Source organism: Marmota flaviventris, chromosome 6 (genome assembly GCF_047511675.1).
Source record: "Marmota flaviventris isolate mMarFla1 chromosome 6, mMarFla1.hap1, whole genome shotgun sequence".
NCBI classification, from domain to species: domain Eukaryota; kingdom Metazoa; phylum Chordata; class Mammalia; order Rodentia; family Sciuridae; genus Marmota; species Marmota flaviventris.
In genome coordinates, this window is record NC_092503.1 from 76,863,452 (window position 1) to 76,875,455 (window position 12,004).

Consider the following 12,004-nt stretch of genomic DNA (forward strand, 5'->3'; position numbering starts at 1 on the left):
CTCTCATGTGTTATCTCTCTTGATTGCTGAATGTTTGGTAGTTTTATATCTATTGAATGCTGACTTCTTGATTAGTTATATTCTAGGATGAATAGATATTAGATGAATACTATTTAAGTATTTGTAGTAGTATTTATAATAAACTATTTTTAGTTTATTATAAATTCTTCATCTCATCCAGTCCTTTCTTAAATTATTATTTTTAAAACTTCCTCTAAATTTTGTTTATTGAAATCCGACACTCATTTATGGCAATAACTGATAGCCTTTGCTTGCTCTTGGCCTTTGTGTGTTTTATTTGCTCTCATATCTCATTTCCACTTATAGAATTAGTATCAGCAGGTTGTTTTGAAATGTTCCATTAAACTTTCTCTTATGAATACATGGAAAATAAAATACACTGGGTAAAATAGAATTATAATGGCTACTACACACAAATTTTAATTTCTTAATATGTTAGTTGATCATTAACTCCTCTTCTTTAAAAAAAATAGTTCAGGAAAACAATTTTTCGATTTTATTTTACTTTTTATTTTTACTTATTTCATATAAATTTTAGGATATCCTCGAGCAGTCAGTGACTTGAATCTTGCTTGTGAATTGTTTCCCAACAACTGAGAACTACTTAGGTTGAATGCCTGGATATTAAAGTAAAAGGACTTTGCATGAAGTCTACTTAGTGTGAGAAGGAAGAAGGATTACCTTGGTTTTATAGCAACTATTATAACTGATAATTTTCAAAATATATGGCAGCCAGTAAGATTCTTCCCAATAATTTTGTATTCCAGTATATTTAGCTTTGATTTTAAATACATGAAGAGAAGTCATTACAGTGTTTGTCCAAATATTTTATCAAAATTTTAAGTATATTTTATTTAACTTTTAAAATTTAAGGCATGTTTTATACAGGAATGAATATTACAATTGATTATTACAATTCTTGATTTTAAATTTTCTTGAGTTTTTTTTCTCCTATGAGGAATTACCAAAAAATTGCTGGGAAAGTTATAGATCTGCAAAGCAAAACTCCTTTTGCTCTGTGTCCTGTGGATTCATATTTGACTAGGGTGTGTTGTGCATCTTCAATTTCAGTCTTCGCCAGCCACAACCGTGACGTCTCCTAATTCTACACCAGCTAAAACTATTGACACATCTCCACCAGTTGATTTATTCGCAACTGCATCTGCGGCTGTCCCAGTCAGGTCAGTTAATGAGTATGCCGTGAACTGATTGTTAATATTTTAATCAGGTTTTTGTTTTCTTTTCATGTATGGTACCCACATGATTTCACCAAACGCAATCACTTCCTGGTAATGTGATATCTGAGATTGTTTTTGACCCACAACATATCAATAAAATCTCTTCATGATTAAAATAAATTCTCTCACGCTCTTGCAGGTACTTAGGCTTGTACCTCTTTGATGGTTAGAAATATCTAAGCTATACAGATTACCTTGTTGCTTACACATTTGGGAAAGGAAGAGGAAGAATGATGCACATACCTGTAGGTTCTTCTGATATTGGCTGACCTGGAAAATGTCTACTAAAATTAGTTTCTTCTTGCGGAAAACTTAAAAGGTGTATCAAAATGCTTTAAAAATAACAGCAACGACAAACTTGGAGTTGTAGGCCAGTTAGGTGGGCACACAAGGAACCCAAACTCAGGCAATAGGGAAAAGCTTTCAGGGTATTTCTAATCAGCTTTCATATCACCTGTGTGTCAGCAGTAGTGAGAAAGGTTGGTCTGATTGTGCATTCTGTGAAATCTCAGAGCTACCAAAAGAATCACCAACTTGTTGGGGCTTCTTCAAATAAAAATTTTGGCTCAAGTCTTTGTTCTTTTGCTTTGAGACCTTGAGAGGATTCTTGTCTCCTATTGTAGTACCTATAAACTATGAATGCCTTGAAATTGGAGACTTGAATTTTTAACTGAGCCGTAAATTCAGGGATCATACCCATGTTAACTATATGCTTTACTTGCTTGGTTCTGCTTTTTATAATAGCAAGCAAGCTTGGTAAAACCAAGTCCTTTCTGCTACTGCATTAAGATAAATTGCTTCTTATGAAATCTCTGATAAGACTCTTAAGATTTTTTTTTTTTTTTTTTTTTTTGGTGGTACAGGGAATGGAAACCAGGGCCTCGCGCATGCTAGGCAAAAGCACCAGCACTGAACCGTACCTCCAACCCTGATTAAGCTCTTAATAATAAATATGTTTTCCTTTTCTGCTACTTAGTCCACTTGTATTTATGAAATGAACATCAAAACTAAGCAATGTTTTCAGAGGTCTTAAAACAGTTTTTGAAAACAGCATAATCCTTTCTTCAAAAGCATATTGTTTGGAAAATTAATATGTAAACAAGATAATAATAGAACTACTGTTTTGAGAAAAACTTCATATATTATAATCTAATTTAGGAAAAAGGTACATTCACAATTAATTATTGACTTTAGTATTCCTTGGTTTATAAATTCTTTACAAGACATGAATTTTTTCTATCTAAAAAATTTTAGAAGTAGAGGAAAAATAATCTTCAGCTTATGATTTTTATTGCCATATAGAATACTACCCATGGATCAAATCCAGCTCACTACTGTTGTAAATAAAGTGTTACTGGAATAAACACATGTCAATTTATTTCTGTATTGCACCGTGTCTTCTTTTGTACTACAGTGGCAGAACTGAGTAGTGATAGAGACTACTTGTCCCTCAAAGCCTAGAATACCAACAATTCCTTTGCAAAAGTAATCTAACAACCCTTGGTATATGCTATACTGCTATACTTTCAAAAATATTACTTTTTCACTGGATTTAAAGTATCTACATTTTTTTAATATTTTCTACGTAAGTCTTTAGGAACAGCTTGACATTATGAAATTTCAGCATCTGATTTTAAAGTTGTATTTTCCTTTCAGCGCTTCTAAACCATCCAGTGATCTGCTGGACCTCCAGCCAGACTTCTCTACAGGAGCAGCAGCAGCCGCCGCCCCAGCACCGCCACCTGCTGGAGGAGCCACTGCATGGGGAGGTGAGTGGAATGGAATAGGCCTGACGTTCTACTGGCATTACAGGGTTGTTTTTATTCAAGTAAATTGTTATATTTAGCTTCCAGTCATCCAAAACAATATTAGAAGCTTGTAGAGAAAATGCTAAGAATGATATCTACTGATTGTAGTATAAATTGAGAAAGAGACAGAGAAAATATAATACAGTTTAAATGTTCAAGTAGTTAAATACTTTTATTTTACATACAGACTATATTTTAAAAGTTGTAACAAAGGAAGTATTTTTTCTTTGTAATTCTAAGATTCTGATTATTATTAGAAATTATTCTCTAGAGATTGGGGCTTTAAAGGAATTGAATATTCCCATGAATTTATCTTACTTAAGGCAGCATTTCTAATTTGGCTTGATCTGGTGTAGTTCTTGGATGGCATTAGGCCTGAACTGGTTTTATTCACATTGTACTTGACTTCATAAAATTGAAATCTATTACAGATTCTTGTTTGTGTCAGAAAAAATCCACACTACTCTGATCAAGAATAATCATATCTAAGCAGTTATTTCCTGTTTGATTCATGGATCTCAGAAAAATCTACCTTTTATAAATACTTATTAAAGGTATTTTATACTCATATAAAGTTAAGGTAATTGCTACATGATTCTCAAAGCTGCAAGGAGTTATTTTTAATATCATGCTGTATTATATCAAACTATCATAATAAAAATTTTCAAAACATGGCACAACTATAGAAGCAGCACAAGTAAAAGACTTAGAAACTCAGTAAAAGGAAATCAATTAGATAATACAGCTGGTTCAAAGAGTGTTTTGAGGAACTGTGTGTTCATAGACACTTAAAAAAAAAAGAATGTTCGAATAAGATGGAAAAACTAGTTAGTACCTTGTTAGCAACAAAAATCATGATCTTGATCCCAGACAGAAATAATTTGCATCATTAGCAGACAAGATTTGTAACTTAATAGACCCTTTCAGAATCAGTCTTTATTTAATAGTAAATAGCAAAGTCAAATGAAGTTACATAAATAATTTTGGGGTGGGCTGATAATGTAGTATATCAGCATAACATCAGAAGTACATTCTGCAATCTACTAATCTTAATTCCAAGTTTTTGGGTAACAAAAATGACAGAAAGTTAATTACTTCAGAAATAAAATTGCTAACTACAAACATGAACATTTTAAATGTTCAAACCTTCTATATTGAAATGTTCAACTCCTAACACTGAAGTTTTCAATTTCTTTAGATTGTTCTTGAAGCTTCATTTAAATATGTTAAATTTCAGCTGAAAAACGAAAATGTTGCTGAAAATATTTATGAGGGTATTATTCTTGTGTGCCCTTTTTCTTTTTGAGATTTCTTTTAAATAGTTTCAATTTGCTAACAATATCTTTTCATTACAGTAATATTTTACACAATGTATTATATTTTCCTATTTAAGAATGTTTCGAATCAAATACCCCTAAATCAAATTTTCTCAGCCATAAAATTCATATAAATGACTTCAATAAAATTTTACAATTTAAAATTTAGTTTTAATTATAAAATTGTAAATTTGTTTGTTATACAAAATTTTTTTCAGTCATATATAGATGAGTTATTTTTTAATTCCTTCAGTCATTTAAATAAAAATGTCTTCATACTTTCCAAATTTAGAACTTACTGACCCTTTAGTGATGAAAGGAAGAGATGCTTTTCTTTTTCTAACCTTTCCCAATAGAGGGAGCACTTTTAATTATTGGTACAAAGGCACTGTAGGCTGGCTTCTAGAAGCCTTGGTTTAGGGATTTAGGGCTGGATGGCCTTTCTTTTTTTTTTTTTTTTTTTACTGAGGCGGGGCTTTACCACTGAGCTGCATTCCCAGTCCTTTTTAATTTTTGAGACAAGTTTCACTAAGTTGCTTCAGGGTCTCACGAAGTTGTGAAAGCTGACCTCAAACTTGAGAAACCCTTGACTCACTGGAATTACCAGTTTGGGTCACCACACTGGGCTGAATGGTCAGCTTTTCATGACTAAACAGCATCTTTATCACCACAAAACTCCATAATTGCAGCATTTCTTAGCAAGAGAAAAGTTTAGGGTGAAATACTAATAAGTAAATTCTTTAATTTCTAAGCAAAATAACACAATTTATATTCCTTCAAAAATTGAAGTAAACAACTGTAATGTGAAAGGGAGAAATGATAGTTACCATCTCTTTGTATTTAAGCTACAAATTCCTAGTGATTGAAGACGATGCTAAATTGTAACAGCTGTGTGTGGGGTAGTGTATTTTTTGTAGTGTTAAACAAATGTGATTATTTTCAATGTCAAATTTATGTTCTCAGTGTTTTAGATATCTTCTAGAAATTTTGTTTTACTGAGTTCTCACATTGTTTTTTAAGGCCCTGAAAATAGCTTCCTAATGAATTTCAAAATTAAAATAAATTCCCAGTGGCATTCATAAATTTAAATATAAGCCCTGAGATATATCACACAACGGAGTATATGTGAGAATGCCCCAGGACATTTGAATGCTTAACCTGAAGTTATTATATAATTAAGAATAACCTCTCTTAGGTTGTTTATTTAGGAGGCTAACTGTAATTCCACTGTTGGACACTAAGAGAGTCTGAACCTCCTGGCAGCATGCTGACCTCAGAAAGTCTGAAAAGCTTTAATGCCTCATAGTGCCTCTTAATTCTTCATACAGATTCTTCTCACATATTGTCATATAAAATTGTTTTTAAGGGTCAAAATTATATATCCCATTGAAAAACATCAGATAGTATGAAACTTATGAAAAAGAAAATATTTTAGGTTATAGTTTATTTTTCCTAGCACCTAAGCTTCCTTTTACTTCTTTGATACTGGTATGTTCTGTTATCTAACCTGCAGCTATTATAAAGCTCAAACTTATTCTCCGGAATTCCAGGCCTAAATTATACATCAAATGAAGAAGGTTGACCAAGTTCAGCTGTCTTTTCTTCAGAATTGATGTTTGTAGTACAGTGAAATCAGCCAAAGCAGATGAAATGATATATCTGGTAGGAAGTACCATGAGTTTTTCATATGAACAAACACTGGAACTGTACCTATGCACTCTGCCATGCTGTTATACAATATAAAAAGATGCCTGAACTCTCAGGTAATTTGTTTAGGCCAGATTTCAGGTGAAGTCTCTTGACCACCCTTGCCCTCCATTTTCCCATCTATAAAATTGGAAGTTCATCTAAAGGATCCCTAAGGTCTTTTCCAGCTTGAAAGTTCCATGGTAATAACAAATAATGCATGTATGCTTTAATCACAAATGGTCTGGGAAGGTCCATAAAGCCAACATATCTTTATTCTGTGCCTCGCCCGGCTTGGGTATTGGTATGGTCGAATGTTTCAGCTTGAGCTCTTATTTCTTCATATGCTGCCCCACGTTGGACATCAATAGACCTTTTGGGAGAGGGTGAGTAGAGCTTTATTTTCAAACTTTTTTTGGACAGACTTCTGTGTCTTAGTAACTGTCCTCTTTTGACTTTTGGGGATCTGGTTTATTTGTCCTTTCCTTTCCTTTGCTTCCATTTGCTCTCCTTCTCTGGTGAAATGCAGATTCTTTGGCTGCACTTTCCTCTGTTCCCTCTGAAGCACAGATTTCAGACCCGTTCGCACCAGAACCTACCCCTCCCACCACAACTGCTGAAATTGCAACTGCTTCAGCTTCTGCCTCAACTACCACCACTGTGACGGCTGTCACTGCTGACGTGGATCTCTTTGGAGGTTAGTCAGTCACATCTCTACTCTTTAATTTTCCTTTGGGGATGGCTCAAATTACCTGAGAGTTAAGGCCTCTTTTTACATTATATAACAGCATGGCAGAGTGCATAGGTACTTTTCCAGTGTTTGTTCATATGTAATTATCATTGCTAAATCCATCAACTTTGTCCCCTTTTGTAGCTGAGGTTGCAATAGGTTAAGCCCGTTTGATCTCAGTTTAGGATTTAAGTTCCTGCCAGAACTCTGATCCTATACATGCTCCTGCCCTGCAGTACTTATATGTGAATGAGACAGACTTCTTTGTCATATTCACGTTTGACTTTGGGGCCAGATTAGAACTAGCCCAGAGACTATTTGAAGAATATGGGAGGTAAATACTCTTAAGTCATTTCTTAATATTTAGGATGAAAAACATGTAAGAATAGCTCAGATTTGGAGTTCTCTAAAGAAAGTTTAGGGCTATGCCTAATTTTTGCAACTTTCAGCTTGCTCTGTCCAAGTTAAAAAAAGGATCATCTTGGACTTTGGAACTTTGAGACAACATCTGAAGCAGTACTTGACATGCTGATTGAAAACAGGTTTAGGTCAATCTTTGAAATGATTGTCTAGAAATGTGCTTTCCAAGCAAATGTGAGATACCCTAGACTCTGCCAGTGTAATATTCCTGGACCTGATGAACCATCTGAAGGCAGTTTATTTATATATTTCCATTTGAGTGGAGCTGGTGTCCAAACCTAGAGAAGTGCATATATCAGATATAAATATTGAGTAGTGTTATAGTCATTATAGTTTTGTATTTCTTCATTACCATATAATATCTTTACCAGAGCATTTTGAGAATGTAGTAAGGAATTTAGAGGGAACAAATGATAGGGCAGGAGGGAGTTGGCCGGCCCTGGTGGGATCAGTGCCCTCCCCTGGGAAGACACACTTACGCACTGTCACATACCACTCATCTGTGGCCCTGCCCCAGGCTCTGAGGTCGCCCAGAATAAATAGTGCTTAGCTGCTTGTCACGGCATTGCAGTCACTGGCTCACAAGGGAGATTTTGTTCCCCTTCACCATGCTGCCATGCCTACAAGGAGAAACCTGTTTTCCAAAAAGCAGAGGAGAGAGGGTTACACATCCTTCTATGTTTTATTATGAAGAGTCTCTAAAAAAGAAAATTGGTTTTTCAGTTATACCACTGTATCGGAAATCAAAATTTTAAGTTTTAGCTTAAATATATAAAATCAACTTCTTACCTCCTTCTCCCTGCCCCCTTTATTAGTGTTGGGTTTGGATGATTTCCCATAGGTTTATGTTAATAGAAAAACTAGAAGGAAAATGGAAAATGTGGACAGGATAGATAATGATTGTGTGCTGAAATCTTTCTACAGTTTTTGCTATTTAAATTTTTGGTTTCTAGTCCACCTGTTAGGAGTTTGATTACCTCTGAGAAATCAGTCAACTCTGTCTTGTGTCTCTCATAGCCTTCTCAAATAATAAAACCTAAGATATTTCTCTGAAATAGTCTTTGGGCGTTTATGTGGTTTGTCCTTGTCATTTGTCACTACTTTGATTTTATTTATCAAATAGGAAAATATTTATGTTTGAATTTTTTTTCATATGACATTCTTTTTTACCTTTAAATACAAGTTTCAAGGACTAGTACTTCAGTCACATAACTTAATGCCAAAGAACAGGACTGCCCTTGTGATTAGTATTCTTCCTAGCCATCTGGCTGGAACATGAGCAAAGATGAGTTCATCTGCAAATCTCATCATAATCATTCTATTGATCTGCATAATTCTGTGAAGTGTCTCCTGGCCTCTGACAGCTGTCAAAGCTCTATCCTCTGTCTCCAGGTGTCTATATATGTCACTGTTTTCCTGTTATCTTGCATGTGCTTAGTTGGTTTATAAGAAGTCATTTAGAAATTTTACTTTAAATAGAAACATAAACTTAAATCTCTTTGAGCATATTGTGTGACCATTTTAATATATTGTCTCTCTAAATTGGGCAAGTGGGAAAACTCTAATAAGGTCACTAGTTATATTTTGTGTATTCAACTTTAAAATGTATCTTCTTCAGGTTGCAAGTAATGTTTATGACAAGTAAGTAGATTTCTATGAAAATAAGCTTAATGGCTTTCAATTTTAGAAAAATCACTGTTTAGTCTCATGATTATGAAATCCAAAAACATTTAAATTTTTCTGTCTTTTAGTATTATACATGAATTATAAATTTGGAAACTAGAAAATATCTGTTGTTTTTAAAGAAATATTCAAAGTTATATCCACATAGTATTTTAGTCCTATCAATGTAGGTAGTTCATTTAAGTCATTAAAAAATGTCTTTTCAGATACATTTACTAAATGTTTTATTTCTTTAAGGTGAACTTTTAAGAAATAGAATCTTCTTTTTGTGGTCATGCAGAACAAAATTATAAGGCAACAATATGCTTAACAATTCAGTAAAATGCATAGATATTGATAAAAATGAAAGACAAAATATTTAAAAACATCCTGTTTTTCATTTATTCAAACTTCACTAATATAGCACATTGGTTTATAGCAACCTGGGGTTTTCTAAGCACTAGAATGCTCAGTTGGTATTAATTCCTCAACATATCCACAAGGGGACCCTTTTAATGAACTTTTGTCAATTTGTGAACAATCCTTCATGAGGACAGGTCTGTGAGCATAAAACAAAGCTCCTAGAAACCAAAGAACTTAGCTCACAAGCCTGACTCCATTTCTACATGTTAGAGAAGTAAGTTAATAGATCTTCCTTAAAACCAGTACTTAAGTACTTAAGTAAGTACATAAGCACTTACAACTAGATTTCCTGTGATAGTTTTATTATCTGGGGTAAAGGGAACCAGAACGGTGACTTCTGGGCCATTGATGACAATGGTTGTCTTTGTGCTGAATATAGGAGTGATAAATGGCATATGTGGCTGTAGTAAACTGGAGATCAGTTCTGACTAGGAGAATCTGACTAGGTACTGGAAGTTTTGAGAAAGGTAGTCATGTGATTAAAAGTATTAGGGGAAAATTCTTTTCGGAGTGCTAGAAATAAAACAAAAAAAAAAAAAAAAAAAGAAAGAAACAGTAGGTTGCAGCAGTCAGCTCAGTTTGCTGGTGAGGGTCTGGCCTGAGTCCATCAGTATGGAGGAGCAGGAGCATGCATTTCCAGGAAATAGCACTAGTTGAAAAACTGGCAGAATGTAGAAATGAACTGCGAATGGCTAACAGGGGAAAAATAACTGGATTGGAAAAAGCTTGGTCTGCAAAACTGGAAAGATAATGCTGCCACTGATAATGGGGGATGGGGGCAGCTAGGTATTAAAAGAAACTTTTCTTGTCTTTTTTTTAACAACATGAAAATTTTATTTTCTCCCACAATTCTGGGGGCTGACTGGACCCCGTGGGGCAGTTCTCGCTCAGAATCCTTTTTGTGACCACACTTCAACAGTGATGGTGGTGGCATCTGGAGACTCATTCATACCTCCTTCTCCTGGACTGAGCAGACTCAGACAGCTGGGGACTAGAGCTCCTGGGGCTTTTACTTTTAAGAAAAGCTTTGACAGAAGGAGATGAGTTAAGTTCTTAATGTTTAGTCTTAACAAGAGCAGCATTGGAAGGAGAGGTGTTGGTGACATGTGGCAGAGGAACCTTCTCCTAAGGATGAAATACAGATTTCACCTACTTAAACCTAAGTGATAACCTAGAGAGTCCATGAATATCTCCTTGACCCCTGACATGAATACATGTATCATCTTAGAAGGAAGGAATCATTTAATAGAAGGCTTCATGGTACATAACAGCACAGTACAGTGGGGAAACACACAAACTCCACCAGACAGCTGCAGGCCAAATCCAAACTCTGCCGTTTGCTGGCTGTATGACCTTGGCCAAGTCATGCGACTTTTTAAAATTTTTATTTTCTTTTAAGTGACAAATTTAAAAAAAAAAAAAAAAAAAAAAAAAAAATATATATATATATATATATATATATACACACACACACACATATATATATAGTCATGTACAACATGATGTTTTGAAATACATATACATTGTGAAATGGCTAAATCAAGCCAATTAACATATGTATTATCTCATTAATCATTTCCTATGGTGAGAACACTTAAAATCTTTAAGCCTTGGTTCTCTTATCTACAGAATCAAAGTACTAGAAGCTACGTTACAAGATAGTTGCAAGATTTAGATTTAATAATGTTAAAAATATGACTACTGTTTGTTTCTACTCTTCCCATTATTATTGGCCTCCATTCCATGTCATATAGGGATGAAAAGAAAAACAGACCTGACAAAGCAGAAAATGTATGGTCCCCTCAACCTCCTCTTACACTTTTTTTTGTGTTTTTCTGCCCTTCTCTTAGGGTTTCATGGTGCTCAAAGTCTTCTGGTATCTGGGGATGTAGTTTTGCCTGCCCCTCCATGTAGTTTTCATTCCCCAAAATTATTTATTGGGCCTCCAGACATGACATATATTCCCTCAGTATAGCTGAGAGAAGCAATCAGATCAAATTACTCTATATGTTACTTGTGTTTTAAAAAAGGCCCTTTGAAATAAGTCTCAAAATTTAGTGCTTTCATATTCCACAAAACACTAGGCTTCGGTGTGTTAATTAAATGTGTGTTGTACCTAGCCCAGTTTGGGGCATATGGAGTTCAACTGAGAAGCAAGTATCTTGACTGTAGGACTTCCTAGATCTTAATATTCCAAATAAATCTCTGAGGAGGGGGATAAGGAATATACTGTGTGGCATTTCCCAACCATATTTAACAAATTCTTTCTTTCTTTTTTTTTTTTTCCTTTGTACTGGGGATGGAACCCAAGGGTACTTTACCATAATTAACATGATGTGCTGGCAGAAGTGCATTGGAAATGCATATACCAGCCATTTATTAAGTAGGTATTTTTAAACTGGTCCTGCCTGGATGTTAGTGAACTTCCTCCTATAAATAAAAATGTACTCATCATCTAATTTTAATCTGTCAATAATAAATCATTTTCCAAAAAACTAGGAAAATACAATAATATTTTAAAACAACAAATTTAAGTAGAAATGAAGACATTATAGCATCATGACCTAATTTGTTTATCTTTATTCCTTTAAAATAAGTACTTGATGCTAATTGTCATGGATAGTAAAGACTTAACATTTATGAATAGTTAGTAAACCTTTCATGTTGACAGTATAATTTTGTCTGTACTAGATCATAAAA

At 34.2% G+C, this 12,004-nt stretch overlaps 1 protein-coding gene across 1 annotated transcript in view; it reads left to right on the top strand.

The window, feature by feature from the left end:
- Snap91 (synaptosome associated protein 91) overlaps positions 1-12,004 on the top strand; it is a 117,985-nt gene that overhangs the window by 73,818 nt on the left and 32,163 nt on the right. The window contains exons 12-15 of the mRNA XM_027928180.3: positions 1,093-1,202; positions 2,916-3,028; positions 6,441-6,455; positions 6,599-6,766. Of these exons, the coding sequence (XP_027783981.1) occupies positions 1,093-1,202; positions 2,916-3,028; positions 6,441-6,455; positions 6,599-6,766 (406 nt within the window). The remainder of the gene's footprint in view (positions 1-1,092; positions 1,203-2,915; positions 3,029-6,440; positions 6,456-6,598; positions 6,767-12,004) is intronic.